Source organism: Synchiropus splendidus, chromosome 1 (assembly GCF_027744825.2).
Source record: "Synchiropus splendidus isolate RoL2022-P1 chromosome 1, RoL_Sspl_1.0, whole genome shotgun sequence".
NCBI lineage: Eukaryota > Metazoa > Chordata > Actinopteri > Syngnathiformes > Callionymidae > Synchiropus > Synchiropus splendidus.
This window is the reverse complement of record NC_071334.1, coordinates 33,151,168-33,172,930: the sequence shown is the minus strand read 5'-3', so window position 1 is coordinate 33,172,930 and position 21,763 is coordinate 33,151,168. Positions and strand designations below refer to the sequence as shown.

At 43.0% G+C, this 21,763-nt stretch overlaps 4 protein-coding genes across 9 annotated transcripts in view; 3 read left to right on the top strand and 1 right to left on the bottom strand.

The window, feature by feature from the left end:
- The first annotated feature begins 2,050 nt into the window (after positions 1-2,050).
- Positions 2,051-3,449, top strand: LOC128759290 (GTP cyclohydrolase 1-like). The gene is made up of 6 exons (XM_053866197.1): positions 2,051-2,321; positions 2,395-2,504; positions 2,699-2,754; positions 2,953-2,984; positions 3,060-3,144; positions 3,300-3,449. Exons 1-6 carry the CDS (start codon positions 2,051-2,053, stop codon positions 3,427-3,429), a joined length of 684 nt encoding a protein of 227 aa, XP_053722172.1. The 3' UTR covers positions 3,430-3,449.
- A 3,996-nt stretch (positions 3,450-7,445) lies between these two features.
- Positions 7,446-8,513, top strand: LOC128759230 (GTP cyclohydrolase 1-like). Its single transcript, XM_053866071.1, has 5 exons — positions 7,446-7,716; positions 7,790-7,899; positions 8,095-8,150; positions 8,345-8,376; positions 8,452-8,513. The coding sequence occupies exons 1-5, from the start codon at positions 7,446-7,448 to the stop codon at positions 8,511-8,513; spliced, it is 531 nt and encodes a 176-aa protein (XP_053722046.1).
- A 4,120-nt stretch (positions 8,514-12,633) lies between these two features.
- LOC128753401 (ras association domain-containing protein 8-like) lies at positions 12,634-15,149 on the bottom strand. 2 transcript variants are annotated; one of them, XM_053855083.1, is made up of 5 exons: positions 15,092-15,149; positions 14,231-14,347; positions 13,575-14,156; positions 13,063-13,331; positions 12,634-13,000 (listed from the first exon to the last, which is right to left on the bottom strand). In XM_053855083.1, exons 2-5 carry the CDS (start codon positions 14,331-14,333, stop codon positions 12,845-12,847), a joined length of 1,110 nt encoding a protein of 369 aa, XP_053711058.1. In that variant the 5' UTR covers positions 14,334-14,347; positions 15,092-15,149; the 3' UTR covers positions 12,634-12,844. The 2 variants fall into 2 exon arrangements, with proteins under 2 accessions (XP_053711058.1, XP_053711066.1); XM_053855091.1 differs by having other exon boundaries at positions 14,231-15,142.
- Positions 15,150-17,713: 2,564 nt separating this feature from the next.
- The window catches only part of LOC128753381 (serine/threonine-protein kinase BRSK2-like), a 55,508-nt gene continuing 51,458 nt past the window's right edge, over positions 17,714-21,763 (top strand). For all 5 annotated transcript variants that reach the window (XM_053855071.1, XM_053855043.1, XM_053855062.1 and 2 more), the window contains exon 1: positions 17,714-18,030. In XM_053855071.1, the coding sequence (XP_053711046.1) occupies positions 17,937-18,030 (94 nt within the window). In that variant the 5' untranslated portion in view covers positions 17,714-17,936. The remainder of the gene's footprint in view (positions 18,031-21,763) is intronic.

The following is a 21,763-nucleotide window of genomic DNA, read 5'->3' as shown; positions in this document are numbered from 1 at the left end:
TACAAAACTAAAGATGCTCGGTAGAGGTGAAAACTAACACACTAACTGAGGAAATAAGTAGCACACAGGCTGAACTAAAGTAGCGAGTAACACAAATGCTCGAGGAAGCTAACACAGAGCTAAAGACAGGGAGCAAGCGATAGGAGAGCTCGATAGAGTGAGAAGAGAGACAAACGTGACAGAACGAGGAGATGAACACAGAGCAAAACAGAGAGATAAACAGGGTCACAAGCAAACAAAGCAATCCAGATAACATACCATGAGAACAAAAGACGATCATCTGGCAGCACATGCTGGTTCTCCATGTGTATAAATCTCTGCAGAGGCAATCAGTGGAATGAGAACCAGCTGCGCTGCCATGAAGCTGGAGGGGGTGAGAGAGCAAACAGGAAAATATGAACCGGAACACAGGAAGTGACACAGTAAAAGCACGAACCATGACAATAAAATAGTTATTGTGGGTTGGATAGATTCAGACGGAGCACTACTGAAGGCCGAGGTGTGAAATGCACGGCCCACCATTGCAATTTCGGGACCAATAACATCATATGTATGCCAAACGTGAATTCAGCCTCATTGTGCTCCAGTGAGGATGTACCGATCCAGTGGAGCGTCACCCCCATGTAACTTTGTTATTCGCAGTCCAAATATCAACAGCAGTTGACACATAGTCGACCTCATCCATAGCAATCTTGATATTACGTTCCATTTCAGCAGACTCCTTTTCCAGGTAGGATGAAGACTATGTTCTGTGAGGAAGCTCTGCATTAACAGTAGCAGGTATCTTCTGTACAACTGTCTGAAACTACGGTGTGTCTACTGTGTTAAGAGGCAGCATTTCCTACAGGACGTACCACGCAACCAGCCTCTTCAACTTCCCTCCACTTCATGATTTTCCACCGAAGTTCAGTTTTTGTTGTGTCAGTGGCATCAGACCTGCTGCGCTGGTCGCAGCTCTGTTTTTCGTACCATCGCACAAACTTTTTCCGTCGGTCTGACTGTGAGTCCAAATGTTTCTTCAAGTTTGGTGTAGTGTTATTGAAGGCAGACAACACTTTATCTCCAGCACAGAATTCACAACAAACCATAAGAGTCCTGTCTTTGGCAGAAACAAACTTGAAATAGTGGTTGGAATTCCACCCAGCAAAAGCTGAGCTCCCTCCTGCCTCCATTGTTATTGACATTCGTCACTCACTGCTGTAGCCGGCTGCTCGGCACATGAGCATTCCACATGCGGCAACCGTGACTCATTTCAAGCGTGACATCGCCATGCAACGTCTCCACAAAAAATGCAACATGTGCGAGTGTGTGTGGGCATGTTTTGCCATACTGGAGAGTACTGAGTCTTGACGATCCACCTTCTTGTGAGGACATTTTGCTTTGTGGAGACAATTCAGCCTGTCCTCACAAGGATTAGAGGGTTAATATGTCATAAAAAGAGGTTTAATATTGTGGCCACAAATTGTGGTTCAGGGTCCTGGTTAAGGTGAGCCATATGTTTTGGCTGCTTAGGTTAACGGTGAGAGGGAAGTATTATGGCAACGAGAAACCTCAAAATGTCCCCACAAGGATAGACATACAGACATGGTTCTGTGCCTGTTCAAGCATATCTATCCTTGTGAGGTCCAATTTTGTGGAAAACACTTCCTTGTGGGGCCCTGACGTCTTTGTGGGGCCCTTTTGCCAGACCCTACAAGATGAAGCCTCAATTTGAGGGTGATGATCTGCAGTCGTGTTGAGCACGACCTCAGATGTGAGCATGAGATCAGTCAAATGCTGCTCCATGACATTTGACACTAGATTACCTGAAACTGATTGTGATGCCCATTACGTCCATTGTCTGTATTCTGCATCTCCTGTGAGGGAAAACGTTCACATGTCATTCCTGCGTTCATGGGTGTCTTGAGTGTGACATCATGTTACAGCCTCCAGGCGTCGCATCAGAGTATAAAAACACAATGGGCTGTCCTTCCAGACACTACTGAGCCAAAGACCAACCGTCCAGCGTTCTCCTTGAATCCTGCAGCAATCCAAGAGCCCTACAGCTGGAATGGAGTACCTCAACGGCTCAGAGAAGAACAGCGTCGTCACACAGTATCTGGACATGTGTGTCAATACCAAACACAACGACTCGCACAAGGAAAAAAACAGCGACCGGGAAACGGCAGACGCCGGCAAACTGTCTCACATTGAGAAGGCCTACACAACAGTTCTGAGTGAGCTCGGCGAGGACGTCAACAGGGAGGGACTGCTACGGACGCCGCTGCGTGCTGCCAAAGCCATGCAGTTCCTCACCAAAGGCTACAAGGAGACCACCCAAGGTGAGAATAAAACAGGCAGCTTCTCCTCGAGGGGAGCAACGCACATCTTATGTTGCATCTGCTCTGTTCACAGACATCCTAAATGATGCCATCTTTGATGAAAACCACGAGGAGATGGTGATAGTCAAGGACATTGAGCTGTTCTCTCTTTGTGAGCATCACCTGGTGCCCTTCTTTGGCAAGGTAGTGACTTTAGAACTGAGCCTGAGTCCTGCTGGCACTGAAGCCTTTAGCTATTGTCTCAGCAAACCTAGCTAACATGGAGAGCTGAAGTCTTCCTACGAGGCTTTGGAAGATGCTGTTGTTTGTTTTTTTCCTGGAAATCACTCATGTTGTCTCCATGCAGACACCAATGCTGTGCTGTTTTCATATTTCAGGCTCATATAGCTTACCTCCCGAACAAAAAGGTTGTTGGGCTCAGCAAGCTTGCGAGGTGAGTGTCATGGAAGTATTTTGATCTTGACTGGACAGCGACTCTGACTCCTGTTTTGCTCTGTGACTTTGGATCTGTGACTTTTGGATCTAATATTCTGTGTTAATGTTAACACTTCAGTTGCTGCCAGTACAAACAAAGTTGATGATTGATGGTTGTAGCAAGTCAACTGATGTTTTCGTCCATTTTGTGTTGTAGAATTGTTGAAATCTACAGCAGACGACTTCAAGGTAAGAAGCTCATGCCTGCATTTAGTGTTGCTTCCATGGCCTCATGACCCATGTGACACGGTGCTCCCTCTACAGTTCAGGAACGTCTGACCAAACAAATCGCTTCAGCCATCTCTGAGGCGCTGGAGCCAGCTGGTGTAGCAGTGGTCATCGAGGCTGTGTGAGTACGCTTGACTGGGAAGAGCTGAACAATGGCTAGATGGCAACAAAAGGAAGACTATTGCTGCAGCAGATGTGATGTGGTCCATCTGATGAAGCTCAAATGTATCTCCACTGACTGAGACTCATAATAATGCTGGCCTCTGTTTGTTGCAGTCACATGTGTATGGTGATGCGAGGCGTGCAGAAGATGAACGCCAGCACCGTCACCAGTGTCATGTTGGGGGCCTTTCATGACGATCCCAAAACCAGGAAGGAGTTCATGACTCTTGCATTGAGGAAATGAGTTTTTAAGATTTAACTTTTATTTAATAACTTAATCACACACTGTTGTTTTTCAGCACATCGTATTTAGCTTTTTGTTTTTGATAACATGCAACCAAAAAAAAAAAAAAAAAATGTTATTCAACAGTGCTCCAGATTAAAATGTATACTGACAATAAAAGTGCTAACTGGACTCTCTCTCTTGTGTTCCTTATCAAAATGGGCGTAGAGGCTTCAACAAAGCAAAAAGGCCAACGTGGACTAAATATAATGTCTTATTGTTGTTATTTATACACCTTGAAATGGTTCGGGTCTTCCTCAACGTCAAAAGAGACAAAAAACGATGCGACGATGTGGGGAGAAAGGACTGTTCTTGGTTTTATTAACAAGAGAAAATGTCATGCTTTCCTAAGAAGTGACCCAGGTGCAGATGATGGCAGGCTGACAGAAGGCACGAACACGAGATTAAATTCAAAAATTTAATACAAAAATCACAAAAAGCACAAACGACGAAGGCAGGAACTGAAGGCACCTGAGTCAAAACAAACCGCGATCAATGTCAACCTTCAAAACGAGGGAGAACACTAAAACGCTGGGATAATAACTCACAAGGTCCAGATCAACTAAAAGCGCTATGTGGAGGAGAAGAATAAACTCACACGCAGGAAAAATATACAACAATTGTTAAATGAAAAGGTGCGTATAAGACTCACACATGGACAGATTATTCAATTTGTAAGAGAAGAACTAAAGGGGAGCGAATAGGAGAAAGCGAAACTAAGAAAGCGGCTGAAGAGAAATTCAAGCGCGCACAAAAATCTAGAAAGCTCAAGAGTTCAACAAGGAAGGATAAGTCGCGGGAGAGTTACCGAATGACACGACGTTACCATCTAGCAGCCTGCAGTCTAGAACCCACATGAAGATATCCACGGGGGGGTGGATGACTGAATGAGTTCCAGCTGCGCTGCCATTAAGCTGGGTGGTAGAAAGGAAAAGGAAACTACAGGGATTAACAAAATAAAAGCACAGAGAAAACGCCGAACAGACACTACACTGTGAGAACGTGACAGAAAAGCCAGTTTCCACACATGGAGACACGACCATCACACTTCTTTGTTTCTTAAAACAAAACGGAAAAAGGCAAAATAAACTCCCCTTTACAATTGTTACAACCTATATGTTTTTTGTGATACTAATAATGAAATTAGAATGAAATGCTTTATGAAATAAACAATGACTTGCTAAAGGACGGAACATACCAGCTCGATGGCATCTGGAAGGCCAGAAGTCGCTCTGGAGAGGGAATCTTTGACAGCCAAGGACTTCTGCATCAAAACCTCAAGAGCTGGTAGTAAAGTCCCATTAGAACAGTCACCTTCTCAGATGTCGAGAGCAGAGGTCAGTGGCTTCATGGCGGTGCAGTATTCGTCCAAAAACTGGTGCTCCTTATCTTTGAAGCATTTAACTCCCAGTTTAGTGGGCTGAGTATTCAGTTGACTGATAGGGACTTATGTAATTCTCCTAACTTCAAGAAAGGTGCTCCACCTTGTGGATGTAGGAACCAGGAGTTTTCTTTTGCTGATTTCCTCCACTGTTTCAGAGGCAAGAGATGATCTGCTTGCTTTGGTCCAAAGAGCTGTGCACTTTGCTATGCTGGTCCTAGACACAGGCCTGGCTTCTGGGTGAGAAGTCAAAAATCTCTCTACAACAGAAGTGGAGATGATGTTCAATGGATGAGAAGCACACCTGTGGTGTGGGGGGAGAGACAGCTGGCCATCACTCTCATTCTCATCTGAGAGGACTTTTGACACATCTAAAGAAGTGACATCATTGCCGTTGTCGTCAGTGGGACTGGACTCTAAGTCATCCGTTGCATCCTCATCTTCGGATGCAGTGACAGGTTGATGAACTTTAAAAGCCTTTACACAGTTGGATCCAATAACAGTCAGTGCTGCAACTACTTTGTTGAACAGTCCATATGCAGAGTGGATGTTTTCAATTTCGGATCCAATAACATCACATGTATGCCGAACGTGAATTCAGCCTCATTGTGCTCCAGTGAGGATGTACCGCTCCAGTGGAGCGTCACCCCCATGCAACTTTGTTCTTCGCAGTCCAAATATCAACAGCAGTTGACACATAGTCGACCTCATCCATTGCAACGTTTCATTTCAGCAGACTCCTTTTCCAGGTAGGATGAACACCATGTTCTGTGAGGAAGCTCGGCATTAACAGTAGCAGGGATCCTCTGTACAACTGTCTGAAACTACGGTGTGTCGACTGTGTTAAGAGGCAGCATTTCCTCCAGGACGTACCACGCAACCAGCCTCTTCAACTCCCCTCCACTTCATGATTTTCCACCAAAGTTCAGTTTTTGTTGTTTCAGTGGCATCAGACCTGCTGCGCTGGTCGCAGCTCTGTTTTTCGTACCATCGCACAAACTTTTTCCGTCGGTCTGACTGTGAGTCCAAATGTTTCTTCAAGTTTGGTGTAGTGTTATTGAAGGCAGACAACACTTTATCTCCAGCACAGAATTCACAACAAACCATAATAGTCCTGTCTTTGGCATAAACAAACTCGAAATAGTGGTTGGATTTCCACCCAGCAAAAGCTGAGCTCCCTCCTGCCTCCATTGTTATTGACATTCGTCACTCACTGCTGTAGCCGGCTGCTCGGCACATGAGCATTCCACATGCGGCAACCGTGACTCATTTCAAGCGTGACATCGCCATGCAACGTCTCCACAAAAAATGCAACATGTGCGAGTGTGTGTGGGCATGTTTTGCCATACTGGAGAGTACTGAGTCTTGACGATCCACCTTCTTGTGAGGACATTTTGCTTTGTGGAGACATTTCAGCCTGTCCTCACAAGGTTTAGAGCAGTGGTTCTTAACCTTGTTGGAGGCACCGAACCCCACCAGTTTCATATGCTCATTCACCGAACCCTTCTTCAGTAAAAAATAAAATCGGATTTTTTTTTTACTGGTGCACAAAATGAATTGTGCATTAATATCACCTTGTTCAAATAACAAAACCAAGACAATGCATGAACTCAAAACAACTTACCTCAGTGTGACTTCTGCTGTTGCCTTTGAGAGACCGGTTCAGATATCAGATATTCAGATACCGCTCTCAAAGCGGACCGGTAGGGAGTTCCACTCAGACACATATACAGCCCTCTGTAAGCGGTCTGAAATGGAGGTCTCACTCTGCTGCATAAACCAGCGACCTCAAAGCGGACTGGTAGGAAATCTCAGAGCAGGACGCTTTCAATGACTGTGACCCACTGACTGCAGACTAGACTGAGGGGTGGACCTCTGCGGCGGAGGCTCCACCGAACCCCTGAGACCGACTCACCAAACCCCTAGGGTTCGATCGAACCCAGGTTAAGAACCACTGGTTTAGAGGGTTAATATGTCATAAAAAGAGGTTTAATATTGTGGCCACAAACTGTGGTTCAGGGTCCTGGTTAAGGTGAGCCATATGTTTTGGCTGCTTAGGTTAACGGTGAGAGGGAAGCATTATGGCAACGAGAAACCTCAAAATGTCCCCACAAGGATAGAAATACAGACATGGTTCTGTGCCTGTTCAAGCATATCTATCCTTGTGAGGTCCAATTTTGTGGAAAACACTTCCTTGTGGGGCCCTGACGTCTTTGTGGGGCCCTTTTGCCAGACCCTACAAGAAGAATCCTCAATTTGAGGGTGAAGATCTGCAGTCGTGTTGAGCACGACCTCAGATGTGAGCATGAGATCAGTCAAATGCTGCTCCATGACATTTGACACTAGATTACCTGAAATTGATTGTGATGCCCATTACGTCCATTGTCTGTATTCTGCATCTCCTGTGAGGGAAAACGTTCACATGTCATTCCTGTGTTCATGGGTGTCTTGAGTGTGACATCATGTTACAGCCTCCAGGCGTCGCATCAGAGTATAAAAACACAATGGGCTGTCCTTCCAGACACTACTGAGCCAAAGACCAACCGTCCAGCGTTCTCCTTGAATCCTGCAGCAATCCAAGAGCCCTACAGCTGGAATGGAGTACCTCAACGGCTCAGAGAAGAACAGCGTCGTCACACAGTATCTGGACATGTGTGTCAATACCAAACACAACGACTCACACAAGGAACAAAACAGCGACCAGGAAACAGCAGACGCCGGCAAACTGTCCCACATTGAGAAGGCCTACACAACAGTTCTGAGTGAGCTCGGCGAGGACGTCAACAGGGAGGGACTGCTACGGACGCCGCTGCGTGCTGCCAAAGCCATGCAGTTCCTCACCAAAGGCTACAAGGAGACCACCCAAGGTGAGAATAAAACAGGCAGCTTCTCCTCGAGGGGAGCAACGCACATCTTATGTTGCATCTGCTCTGTTCACAGACATCCTAAATGATGCCATCTTTGATGAAAACCACGAGGAGATGGTGATAGTCAAGGACATTGAGCTGTTCTCTCTTTGTGAGCATCACCTGGTGCCCTTCTTTGGCAAGGTAGTGACTTTAGAACTGAGCCTGAGTCCTGCTGGCACTGAAGCCTTTAGCTATTGTCTCAGCAAACCTAGCTAACATGGAGAGCTGAAGTCTTCCTACGAGGCTTTGGAAGATGCTGTTGCATGTTTTTTTTCCTGGAAATCACTCATGTTGTCTCCATGTAGACACCAATGCTGTGCTGTTTTCATATTTCAGGCTCATATAGCTTACCTCCCGAACAAAAAGGTTGTTGGGCTCAGCAAGCTTGCGAGGTGAGTTTCATGGAAGTATTTTGATCTTGACTCCTGACTCTGACTCCTGTTTTGTTCTGTGACTTTGGATCTGTGACTTTTGGATCTAATATTCTGTGTTAATGTTAACACTTCAGTTGCTGCCAGTACAAACAAAGTTCATGATTGATGGTTGTAGCAAGTCAACTGATATTTTTGTCCATTTTGTGTTGTAGAATTGTCGAAATCTACAGCAGACGACTTCAAGGTAAGAAGCTCATGCCTGCATTTAGTGTTGCTTCCATGGCCTCATGACCCATGTGACACGGTGCTCCCTCTACAGTTCAGGAACGTCTGACCAAACAAATCGCTCATGACTCTGGCATTGAGGAAATGAGCTTTTAAGATTTGACATTTATTTAATAACTGAATCACACTGCTGTTTGTCAACACGTCATATTTAGCTGTTTATTTTTGATGCAATCAAAAAATAAATACACTGTCAATAAAAGAAGTGGTAACTGAATTGTCTCTCTTCCATATGTTCCATATCAAAATGGGCATTCTTTTCACCAAACCAAACCAAACCAAACCACACCACAACAGAACAGAACAGAACAGAACAGAACAGATCAAAACAAAACAAAACAAAACAAAACAAAACAAAACAAAACAAAACAAAACAAAACAAAACAAAACAAAACAGCAGGAAAAAACATGAAACCACCCAACAACCTTCGAGTTCCTTATGAGCGAACTTAAAATAATAATAAAAAAAATGTGAAAATAAATTAATGAATTAAATAAAAATTTGCATTTGGACTTCAGGATTTTCAACTGTGTCAATGTGCTAGAGGAGACTGAAATATGCGCACAACTGTGTGTGAGTGTGTGTGTGTGTGTGTGTGTGTTTGTGCGAACTTGTGTAGCTATAATTGTGGAGACCAATTCTTGGAATCAGACTTCCTTGTTTGCACCTTTTGCTATTAGGGGATTTTTGTGGGAAGGTTATAGGATGTGTGTGTGTGAGTATGTTTTGGTTCAGAGTCCTAGTTAAGGTTAGCCATATGTTTTGGATAGTTAAGTTCATGCTGAGAGGCTGGTGAAGCATTGTGGCAATGAGAAACCTCAAAATGTCTCCACAAGGATAGAAATACAAACACGTCTGTGTGTGTGTGTTTGTGGGGCCCTTTAGTCGGACCCCACAAGATTACGCCTCAATTTGAGTCAATTATACATTGTAGGTGGGGGTGAGGTGGTGGGTGCAGTTAGGGTGAGGGTCCCCTTGACCAGCCAGGTGAGTGCCTCACCTCTGATTCCAAATAACCACAATGGTAATATCATTGAAGACGCTACCAACCCACCAGAACCTGCCTCAACTCAACACGCAAACACTCTTCCTCTGCTTCTGTTGCCAGGCCAGCATACCCTGTCTTGGGTAGATTTGCAGGATTTGGACCAAAGCACCAGTTTCGGCTCGTATGCTGTGGTGTCAGGTGGAAAGTTGAGTCTTTAGTCTTCACAGACGGAAGTCCAATCGCAATTCCTTGTCTGGCCGTGTAATGTTGCTGGCCCTCCCGGGCAAAGGCTGCTTCGGTTCCATATATAGTCCATATATATAGCATAGTGTTTGTTGTTATTCTCTTGTAAGTTCAAGTGCTGCTGCCCACCAGGTCAGTCCTTGGTCTTGCAACCCACCCGAGGTAGCACTTAGTGGAACAGGCTGAATCATTGTTGTGAAGAAATTTGACTTTAAGAACAACAAAAAAGTCAACAAGCAAGTTTTCAGAACGATCATTAGCATTGGGCATCTGGAACTGTATCTTTTTGTTGTTGTTGTTGTCGCCCCCTCCATCCGTCTGAGGGTCCAAGGTTCCCTTCATAGACAGAGGAAGTTTGGATCTTAAAAAACAGAAAAGTTAAACAGATATTAGAATCATAACAGAAGCTGTTATGGATTTGTCAGTGTGAACCCAATGTAACATTGAAGCTTGCAGGCAAGCGGATAAGCACTAGTGTACGTCTTCCGTTGTAATATTCAGTTGTGGCTTCGCGTCGACTGTCTTCTGCAGACCCGTTTAACCTTCCACTGGTGACGCAATGAAGTCACGTCTGAACACACCTGAGCAGTCTGATCCAATTACTTGCATTATGGCATTGTGAATGGCAGGATTATATTTGCATCACTGAGACGTATATTTGGACACGAGGGGGCGGGTCTGCATGTTTTAGTCATGACTCCGCCTCCACATGACATTGTCCTGAGGATGGAGGCTGTATTTCAGCAGCGATTCACTGCTCACATGTCGACTTATAGTTCAGGTCAGCTCTTTCAGGTTTTGGTTTCCTCCCCCAGAATCACGTCTGCACCGGTAACACCAAGCTGGCTTAAGATCTGCCAGAACCGTCAACAACTCTTCCCATGTTTGTGTTCTCCCTGACAGAACCGGGACAGAAGATAAGATGGAAGAGATAAGACTTCAGTGCATCTCACTCGGATAGTCTGGCATTAGAAGCACTGACCTGGGGCAGCACCACAGGCTGGTGCAATGTTAGTCAAAGATTCAACAATGCTCCTTAATTTAAAAGAGTGTGTTGCGCCCCAGTATTTAGTTCTTGTCTCAGATGACAAGCAGCCAGATTAAATAGGATGACGGTAAATTAGATTGGATTACTGAGGAGCAGGCAGGATTAGAGTCAGCTGGCACTCCCGCCTAATGGAAGTCAACAATTAGCGGCATATTTAGATCGTGTTCACGCTAGCTGCTGCACTACACAAACTTCTGTTTACAAACGCCACACTTTGCTTTGTCAACACATTTTTCTGTCAAATATTGGCTGGAGTTTTCCAGCAGGAAATGTAGATGGTGCTTTATTTTACTTTGAAGGAACTTCAATGTGATGAATCGTCCCTAAACATCACACGCAAGAGAGAGAGAGAGTAAATATATATATATATATATATATATATATATATATATATATATATATATATATATATATATATATATATATATATATATATATATATACATATATATATACTCTTTCGCGACTTTCAACAGTGTTGAACACATCTTGTAAACGTCTACTGTCATATATATGTGTGTGTGTGTGTGTAGAAATAAATGTTTACTCGGGAATTTTTTCAACTTTTGTTTTTGTTTTTATATTAAGTAAATGTACTATAAATGCACTACACACAAGTAAATGTAACGTGTGAGTAAAAAGCACTTTGTGTGAAAGACAAAAAAATATAAGGGGTGAAGATGCCTGTCTAAACAAACTCTACTTTACAGTATACAACCTTATATCTTAATCTTATAAGACCAGCAGTAAGAAAGTCAGCCATGTAATGGATTAAAATATACTGTATTTACTTAGAGTAAACACGGTCATTTTGGGAGGAGTAAGTAGTAACTTTAAGCAGTAGCGTTTAGTAGTAGTAAGTATCGCTTGCAACACAGATTTCCATGCAACTAATCCTACAAAACTGGGTCAAAGTAACTATTGTTCTGATTCTATTCATGGTTATTCAGGTTTCAAAGAATGTCAACAGAATAAGCCCTGTTCAACCAACAGTAATTCAAAGTCAGCACTCACTTTTTAAAAAGATTTTGGCAGATGTTTGAAATGGATCTCAAAGACATCACTATTTACCAAACAATACTTCATCAGTGTATCTCTTTTTCCTATAGCATTAAATATAACATATATTTACGCACTGTCATTAAAGAGTAACATAAAAAAGATAGATAAAAAAGATAAAGATAAAAAAGAAGACGTTTATTTGTCACAGACACTATGCACACTGCACAAAGTGAAATTCTTCTACTTGTAATTGATATGTTTGTTTTCTAACAAGTCACTTTTCATACAACAAAATATGTCAGCAATCATCTAAATATTGTAGTCACACTTGTGCTTGAACAAGTGTAGTTATCAACAAGAGACATGTCACCAGCGTGAGCGGAGCCACATCAGATGTACAGAGGATTATGACAGCACCATCTTGCATCTACTCCTTGTCATATAGGATCCACTGACCATATGGTGAGGTAGTGTCAAGCATTTATTAACCAAGCGGCTCTGCATCGAACGTCCTGGATGGAATCCGACAATCCAGCTTGTCATAGATCAACCCCTAGATTTGACTGCCTTAAGTGAACAATGAATGCGTTTGATGAAAAGCATGGCTGAGAAGACATGTATCTAATTCCCTTCTGACTTCAGCAAATTTGATATCAATAGAATGTATGAAGATGATACAACTGAACGACGATATAATCTGTGCAAATCATTTGCCTGTGTGGTCTAGTTGAGCGAACCGTATTTTATTTTGAAAACATCTAACAATCTTGACGACCTCCAGGTCTTAAAGTCGTGTGATGGTGGGTCCAAGTTTGACTCTGAACATGCCTCCTTTTGAAAGTTACAATACCTAACAGGGGGATTTGATATTCTTTCTCTTGATAATGTTCACATTGTAAAATTTATGTGGCCAAATAATGTCTGATGATGCACTCATACTTTCACAATATAAAAATAGCGACAGTGTTAATTCAATACATTTTATTTCATATGTAAAAATTCAATTACATGGAACAATTTTTTCCATTTTTGAAGATTTGAATTAGGTTTAAATAACGGTTAAGGTAAAAAACATTCAGTACTACATTCCTTTTTAAAATGACAAACATTCCTTCGTTTGGTACAATTCTGAAACAGTACGGTCTCTACTTGAGGATTCCAGCGTTGTGGAGGTAAATGCCAGACGTGTGGAGCGCCTGCATCTGCTCCGTGTTTGGAGCGCCCCCTGTCTGCATTATGAACTGCTGCAGGTTGCACTGGCGCAGCTCTTTATTCAAGTCCTCTATCAGCTCCCATTTTTCCTGGAGGAAACAAAGAGGTCATGTAAGATGTGAATAACCTATGCATGTGTGCGGCGTTATACCTGGATTTGTTGGTCTGCCAACTTGAGAGCTCTGTCTGCCCCAGACAGCTCAGAGTCCAGGTCCTGACCCAGCAACACCCGGTGCTGCAGCTGCTTCTTTAGCGCCTGGAGAGCATCTATGGACTCTCTGTCGTCCAGCTGTGATCTCTCTCTGTCGACGATGAGCTGCACATCTTGTTCAAGATGAGAGGCTCGCTCCCGCTCTCTGTGGATCTGGATCCCACGATCATCGATGGATCTCTGGATCTGCTGCAGGCTCAGGTGCAGATCTGAAGAGGACATTTTCTGTTCAGTCTCTGTGGCGAGTAAATGGTTACTTCAGTGATGCTGAATTGCACTAACTAAACAAGACCTTGCAACTGCAATAACAATATAAAGGTCTTTTTGTACGCCATTTTAAATTAGATCAGAAAAACTGGATTAGTTTGGGATTTCGTTTCAACTATGTGTGTATGGTTGTATAAAATGACTAGGTGCGCTGGGATTGGGAAAAACAATAAACTGAACTGTACCAGTTTCTCTTTCAAGCTCTGAATGGAGCAGTAGCTCCCAGTCCTCCACCAGCAAGAGCTCAGCCTGGTTCAGCTGCTGCAGTCGCTCCAGTTCCGCATGGTCCTCTAGTGTCGGGGTCTGACTAGGAAGAGAGGCAGCACACATCCGCTCCCATTCTCTGGTCTCTAGCTCTAGCAATTGGATCTCAGACTCCAAGTTCTTCAGCTTCCTCCGCTGCTGCAGAATCTGCCGAAACACCTCTTCTTTGTTGGTCACCCTGTGTGGCTCAGGAGAAGCTCTGGGAGACCAGGCCTGGTTCGGTTTCAGCCAAGGCACACTTGATGACGGACCATGAGTGAAGCTGAGGGCCCTTTGTGGCTCGCTGAGGGCTTCTTGCTGGAATGGTTTGGGCAGCCGCAGAAGTCTTTGGTCCGGCATCTCAGGCTTGTCACTGAGACTTGGACCCTTCCTGCGCAGGACGAACTGGACCTCTGCAGCCAGCTGGCCCAGCTGGGTCAGATGGCGAAGAGGACACTCATCTGCAAGCAGCAGCTTCTCTGTTCCTCTCAGTTTCATGATGAGAACATAGCGGCCAGTGCGACCTAAAAGAGAAAAAGTATTGAGACCCTCAGACGTTGATGTGCACAAACAGAGTGCAGCGCTTTCTTTAGCTCACCGATAGCTTGTGCCAGAGCAATGACAATGTCCTGACAGGGTGTTTCGGAGGTGATACCACACACCACCCTGGCCACGCCTTCTACCAAAACCTTCAGCTCCATCAGGGACCCTAAGGCTTTATAGAAATGAAACAGTTTATTGTAGACATTTCTACAAAATACCTGCCCCCTACTTACTTACATAAATTTAAAATAAAAACACTGTCACATATGATGAATGATTCATTTGATAAATGTTACAGTGAGAGCACAGAAAACAAATCACAAAACATCAGTAGAGCTCCACTGCAATAACAACACTTTTGACTCCTAAAAAACATTTTTTTCACACAAAATTTTATAGTAAATAAAGAAATACACAGAAATAAATGCAATTCATTCATCAATATATTCAGGACACTTGTTGAAACAAAAAATGATTAATAAATGTGTATAATTTCAACAGGTTTGGGTGGAGGAGTGGAAATGGTAACCCCTGGCGGGAAAGGTCCATAGGCTAGACATGATAATGAAGAATGACACAACTGTGTTTGAAACAAAACAAATGTGTTTGGTGTTATAACTGACTTAAATAAATCAAAAATAAATTACTGAAATATTCAGGAATGCCTCAGCTTCCTACTAATTGTTCTGCTTTGTTGTTCTATTCTATCTGTGAGAAAATCTAAAGAAAAATTATGGGGAAAAAATACCAACATTAAACAACTTAACCTTGAAACTAATTGGTTAAATAGTCTCGTTAGTTTCCGTGCCATACATTGAGATATACTGGGAGTATAAATACTTCATTGAACTCGTATTTTCTAAAGTCAACGAAGAAGTTAAAACGCAAAATATGAAAAGAAAGATACAATACTCACTGTGAAACCAGATTTGAAGCAGATAAGCACCTGCTGAGCGGAATTGTACACGACAGGATGAGAGCGCAGCAAGTCGGAAAGTGACGAAAGTTTCTGTTTCTGTCCAAAAGAAGCTCAGCAGGTTTTGAAAGGAATGTCGCAGGACGTGTCGACATTCCTGTGAGACTCCGGCTCCGCCTCCTCTTCCAGCTGATTCACGGAAACTCGGCACTGAAAAAAAAGGACGCAGGTAAACAGAGTAAAATAACAGCTTATTTAAACATTTTTCACGGAATAAAAAAAAAACGACATTAGCGCATCACCGATACAACTATATATTTGTTAAAGATCAACTCTTTTAAGGTATTTATTTCGGTTATGTTTTTTTTTCTCTTTGGAAATAATTGGTTTGGGTCACTCACTCGTGGTTGCTACCCTTCTGTCTTCTGAGTTTTTAAAATATAAAATATGTCGTGTCGGGACATTATCTTGTTTACATCATCAAATAAGTTGGTACGAAATTAAAATAGAAAACCTCATTCTACCAAACGATAAACAAATAAAAAGCTTTGTTTTTCAATCAGAAAAAAAGAAATCAGACTATTATTAAAAATATATATGAATAATCTTAATCTTTAATAGTGAGCCCTTCTTAGTTTTTTTATTTTGTTTTTCTGAATGAAACTGATGCATGATTTAACTAAATAAATACATTAATGTATGCGTTTTTATAAGTAATTAATTACAGTTAACTTACAATCATAAATTCGTAAATTATCTGAAAAAAAAAAACGTAATTCGTTTAACAGCGAGTCATAACCAGTCCACTGACACAAGAGGGCGACATGACCACACGAGGATGAGTGCCGCTTTTCAAACCATTACTGTGTAACTTTCTATCTCATCGAGATAAATAAGTGATTAAATCTGTTTAAAAATAAAGCCAATGTGTGCATTAAATCACGGCCACTCGTTAACACTTAACGTTGGAATTTATCTGACACTGAATTTGTTATTTGAACAGCTTTTATTTTATTTTATTTTATTTTATTCCAACACTTTCCTAGTTGGTGGGATCCCCCCTGACCATGGCAATAAATTTGATTCTGATTCTGATTTACTGACCTTGCGTGGTGTGCTTTTGACTCGAGTACATCAACATTTAACTGAAGATGTATGTATGTACTTTCCCCATTTGGTCCACTGAAAACAAGCACTGACCACTGTGGAAAAAGGAAATAATCTGAAAGCGCTGCAGCGTTCGGCGCAAATGGCTTTAACTACCAGGTCTTCGCGCAAAATGAAATTTTCATTACTCTAATTTTAACCGTTGCTGGGGGTGACAAAAGGGTGAGAGCGTCTCAGATCTGTCCATCGGCCTCTTGGGAATGAGGGAAGAAAAGGAAACTGATTATCAGGAATCAGCAATATTGGGCGAATCTGTCCCACACCGTGCTCACTTGAGGCCCTGGTCTTTGTCTGGCGGGGGTTCTGCGAGGGGCGGGGCCAGATGAGAGACGGGGGTCCATCTGGTGCCCGCACGCTCAGAGGAGCAGAGCGATGAATGAGACTGACGATGACTCGATAAGCACCTTTAATTAACATCCAAGCTTCACACCTATAGTCTCACACACACTTTGATCAACAACTATATCATTTTCAAAAATGTTCACTCAGTTAAAAAAGCCTATCACAGCAGTTTACTCATTATGTTATGTTTTTAATTCTCTTTCACTTCAGACTTCAGTTTCTTGGTCAACATGTGTTTTACTTTTTTTCTTTACTTCTGAAACGCATGTGATCGTCCGCGTTTGGGTTAAGTCAAAGTTATAAATGTTATATTCTAATTTGTTCCATGCTTGTTCTGTGCCATGTTTTCACACCCTGAACCCCAGAGTGTTAAAAAAAAAAAACTCATTAAGTCGGTAGGATAGCAATTTTACAGTCTTCAAACCCTGCTTGTGCCCCAAAATGTTGTCTTTAATGGCTCACCCCTAGATCGTTGTTTCCCTTCAGTGGTCTGCGCTCTATAATACGCGTGGTTCTACTGCGGAAGCGTCCCAAATTAAAATAATGGCAAACACACACAAAAAAAAATTAAACGGAAACCTTTTTTTTTTTTTTTTGCTGAACTGGGAAGGACTGGGAGCTACTGCTCCATTCATCTCAAACCCGTACTCCATAAACTTTAAAGCGTGTGTTCGACGGTGTTCCCACCTGCGCATGCGTGATCCTCACCGATGATTGATGCGGTTCAAGCGTGAATGCGGCGGAAGTACTTTTTCAAAATAAATTGAGTAGATAGGACCCATCAACAGATTTTACAGCAAACGCTAAATCAAACTTTTGTGAAGCAGATGTAGCCCAAATATATTTTTAAATGTATTTTTTATTCACTCATATTAATACAATTTGCGGCATATTGAGACACGTACTCGTTTTCTCTATCATTCTAACTGGTATTTAGAAAATAATCACAATTTACAAAATAACTGACCAAAGTAACTGTGAGAAATAAATAGTTGGTCATAATTACTGAAATGAACTTAAAAAAAAAAATCAACAAATGATATGACTTACTTTGAAAGGAAACACAGGAAGTTGCTGAGCACATCGGCACTTGACGCCTTCCGCCGGAGCCGGAGTGGGGACTGACACTGTCCCATCCTCAGTTCACACCCAGCGGGGCTGCTGAGCGCCGGAACCTCCTGCACTTGCACCATGACACCGGGCTTCAGAACCGCAGTCTAATCTGCACCGAGCACCGAACCACCTAAGGGGACGCGCACGCGTGCACACGCACTGGCGGATACGAGCGTCTCAGTGAACCGCGCTTTTAGGACCACACACACGCAAGTCGGCGACGATGTCAACGTCGGGCAAGGACGCGAACAGCGGCCACTACGCTAACTATGTGGGACCGTATCGTCTGGAGAAGACCCTGGGCAAGGGACAGACAGGTTGGTGGATCTTGGGCTTATACGTCACGAGGAGGAATGAGATGGTGATGCTTCATCGTGCTGAGGGGTCGCGGCACTGCGGGTCCTGATGCGGGAAACCAGAGCAGCAGCTGTGGTTGTTTATGTTGGTCTTAAACGAAGCAGACGTCACGATGGTACTGATGTTGATGAGAAGAAGAATGGTGATGCCGGTGATGGTGGTGATGCACATGATGGCACCGGTGATAATGATGGTGGTGGGCCTTTAATCCTTGTTGTCAGGCAGAGATGATGAGGATGAGGGTGATGAGGATGATGATGGTGATGAAGATTATGAGGGGCCCCCCTCAGATTTCTCCCTAATTCGGGTTTGTTATCCATCTGTCACATGACCTGTCCCCGCTGCCTGTTGTTGGGACACCAGATCACACACGTGCATGTTTTAAGTCAAACTTTTGAACGCTATCTTTTACAGCGTTAGGCGTTCAAGCGTCCTTCAGCTCTTAGTTACAATGATACTGCAGTCATTTATTTTCTCCTACAGGGTCTCTTGATAGGGTAGCAAGTTGCTGGAGCCTCTCCCATCGCGTGGGGTGAAGGGTGGGGGCTCCTTGCACTGGTCTGTGGGACACATATAAACACTTAAAAACTTTTTCGCACCTGTATGTTTCAAATATACATCAAAAGATGTCGATTACAACCAAACAGTTGTGCTCGTTTGCCTGGTTTCTGATCTTGTCCTTCCTAGTCACCCCCAATAAGAACCTGAGCATCTTCAACTCTGCCTCTTTTAACTCTGCTTCATGTCAGAGCTACTGTCTAGAAAACCATACAACAGGGCAAATGGATAAAATAAGATTCATATATAAATCGTGTTTTTTTGACAATATTAAATATTAATGTTTATTTATTTTTGATGTTTTGCTGAGCTGCAATGATGTGACGTCATATTCGTTTCTGGGTAAACACAAGATGAGCTGAGCTCAAGTGCGTACGGACGATTGTGTCGTAATTTATTTTCACTCCTGAATCAAACAAACTTGCGTTAAATATATATGCCAAGGACTCATTCAGGATTCAGTAATTTTAACACATTTAGCACGTCGTTTGAAGTCGTACGTTGGATTGGTGACATCAACGTGATCGAGGGTCATACGGCGGTGTAGAGCTCCGGTGTGTTTTCTCCTGTTGCAGCTGAGCGGAGAGCTCTGATAATGCAGGCTCTCCATCACTCGAAAAAACGTGTCAAATTTAGCTGCTACTTTTCTGGTGTATAGCAGCACTGACAGTTGCCTTGACCCATTCTAACCTGCCTGCATTCTCTTGAGCCATGTCTCTGTATATATGTTCTGTCTACTCCCTAATCTTCACTGGTCCTGGTCCTGGTCCAGCTCATACCTCTGCCTCCCCTGTACCTCTCTAGTTACGCTACAGATCACTATGTCATCAGCGAACATCATGGTCCATGGAGGCTCCTCCCTTAGCTTGTCTGTCAGCCTGTCTGAGAGCCTTACGTCTCTATAAGGGCTGCAACTCACGGTTATATTCGTTGTCGACTAATCTATTCAGTATTTTTTAGATTAGTTGACTAATCACGATGACCTTTGTTTGGACCTATTTTGAATTTCTGTTTAACCTAAAGTTGCTTCAATCGCCTCACTGTGATACTCAGACACCATACATTATTAAACAAGTGTATTAAAATAATGACACATAATCCAGGAACATGTATTGACCCTGCGAAGCATGAAGCATAAAACAGTTGACAGAGAACTTCAGTTCTTTGAAACTAAGGTCTTCAGAGAATCTCCTATGTTCTTAAAAAGGCTTTCCCTTCACTCAGTTCTGCCCCCTGTTGTCAGATACAAACATTTCAATAACGAAACAAATTGATTTTCTCATCTCAAGTTGTTGGATTTAACTCCTTGAAAACCGTATTGTTGGGGTGGGCATTATCATGGGCATTTCTCCTTCATAATGTACATATTTCAAATCATTGCATTTGCTTTGAAAAGGTTGCACTGTGAGATATCTCCTCCCGGCTGTAATTTTTTTTGCCTTTGTAGTTATAATGGCAAACAAGACAATAGAAATAGTGAGCTGAGTTAATAGACACTGAGTGCCAACTGAGTGCCCATTGTCTTATTTCTTTAAATGGTGGTAAATATAGTAGTTGGTTCCCTCAGTTAAGGGCAACAAGGTACACGACTATTAGTCAAGGTGATGGACTGATGACCCAAATGATATTTTGATTCATTATTCATGATATGACTAATTTATTGAAATGAATGTGATTCAAACACAAAAGTCCCAACCAAGACAGCAACGTTTTCCTGCCAGTTTCTTTCAAAATGTTCACGTTTACATCCTCCATGACTGAAGTTGCACACTGTCCGTGGGACAATGGCGTCACAGTGCTTCTCCGCTGGCAAATCTCGACGCTCCATTCTGTGCAGACTCTGAACAATTGGTCTGTGTGTGTGTGTGTGTGTGTGTGGGTTGGGGGATGATTTCTTCTGCTCTGCGCGGCGCTAATTTTCAAAATGTTACCCAACAGCAGGGAGGGTTGCCATGGCTAAAGCCCTCCTCCTGCGACATGATTCCTCGTCGGTGGGCCCGGCTGGGCTCCACTGCGTCACTTCAGTCCTTTGCAGCGCGACCATCCTTTCGTCTTCATTTGTGACACTGTTTCTCTAGCTCCCTGGATGAGGTCTCTGTTGAAAGACATGGGCCAATGTAACGGCTACCGCTAACATAAGCAGCGGCGCAGCAGATAGCAGGCATGGCTGGGTCAGTGGCCCTAATTCTGGTACACCTTCGTGCAGCAATAATGGAATGCCTATTGCGAGCTGAAATGCTATAGGTATCGTCAAGATGATTTGCAGAGCAAAAACGATTGGTAAAGGAGCTACAAGAACGGTGAAAATCAGAACCTTTGCCATTATCTGGACTGCATGTGTTGCGGCGACGTACATCGCCGAAGCTGCAGCCTGCAAACATGTTGCAGCTTCTCGTAGCATTGTGTTAAGATCTGGCATTCTGATGTTGTTTTGCGTTCTGGGAGGTGTTTATTCGTACTTATATTTATTCTGTAAAACCACATCAAAGAGTCTGTGGCATGAAAGGCTGGTAATGTTAGCAGAAGTGAGATCATAAAGTCTAAAATCCTTCATGCATTGAATCATCATATATGCAATAGGAAGGTGCATCACACATGCCTCTGCCATGCCCTGCGTCAGCTTGAAATCTGTTGTCTTGTAATTTATTCGTGTCTAATGCAGTCACTCCATGATTTTTTTTGACCTGCTGTGGAAACCGCATCCGCACCACAATGTTGCTGTTGATTGCCTTGAACAGAACGACGATGGACTATGGGGACACATGTCTTAGGCTGAGGTTGAATAGCATCAGGTGCCACAGGAACCCCATACATTTGAATTTCATCTCCCCCTTCCAGTCGCAGTTGACCAATGAACTTCACTATATCCACAATAGAGGCCCCCTTGGGTGACTGAGACGGAGTTTGGTGAGGCTGACACGTATTTTGAAACAGGGTGTGGAAAGCCCCACCCCCAGCCCATTACTTTCCCGACACGCCAGGTCATCGACTGACATAACCACTTGTAAAAAAAATTTTTTTTGTATTTGTACAAAAATAGCTTTTTTCATATATAAATAAAACACTTGCCTCTTGGTTTTTCAAATGATTGTTTAAAGGTTGTCATCAGCATCAGACACCCACTGCCTTTCCAGT

Excerpts from the sequence above, each read along its gene's own strand:
- LOC128753401 (XM_053855083.1), bottom strand. The coding sequence starts at position 14,333 with ATGGAGCTGAAGGTTTTGGTAGAAGGCGTGGCCAGGGTGGTGTGTGGT. Across the intron at positions 14,157-14,230 it reads TGCTCTGGCACAAGCTATCG|GTCGCACTGGCCGCTATGTT; the intron begins GTGAGCTAAAGA and ends TTTCTCTTTTAG. Across the intron at positions 13,332-13,574 it reads AGAGCTTGAAAGAGAAACTG|ATCTGCACCTGAGCCTGCAG; the intron begins GTACAGTTCAGT and ends TGTCCTCTTCAG.
- LOC128759230 (XM_053866071.1), top strand. The coding sequence starts at position 7,446 with ATGGAGTACCTCAACGGCTCAGAGAAGAACAGCGTCGTCACACAGTAT. Across the intron at positions 7,717-7,789 it reads CTACAAGGAGACCACCCAAG|ACATCCTAAATGATGCCATC; the intron begins GTGAGAATAAAA and ends CTCTGTTCACAG. Across the intron at positions 7,900-8,094 it reads TGGTGCCCTTCTTTGGCAAG|GCTCATATAGCTTACCTCCC; the intron begins GTAGTGACTTTA and ends TTCATATTTCAG.
- LOC128759290 (XM_053866197.1), top strand. The coding sequence starts at position 2,051 with ATGGAGTACCTCAACGGCTCAGAGAAGAACAGCGTCGTCACACAGTAT. Across the intron at positions 2,755-2,952 it reads GGGCTCAGCAAGCTTGCGAG|AATTGTTGAAATCTACAGCA; the intron begins GTGAGTGTCATG and ends TTTGTGTTGTAG. Across the intron at positions 2,985-3,059 it reads CTACAGCAGACGACTTCAAG|TTCAGGAACGTCTGACCAAA; the intron begins GTAAGAAGCTCA and ends CTCCCTCTACAG.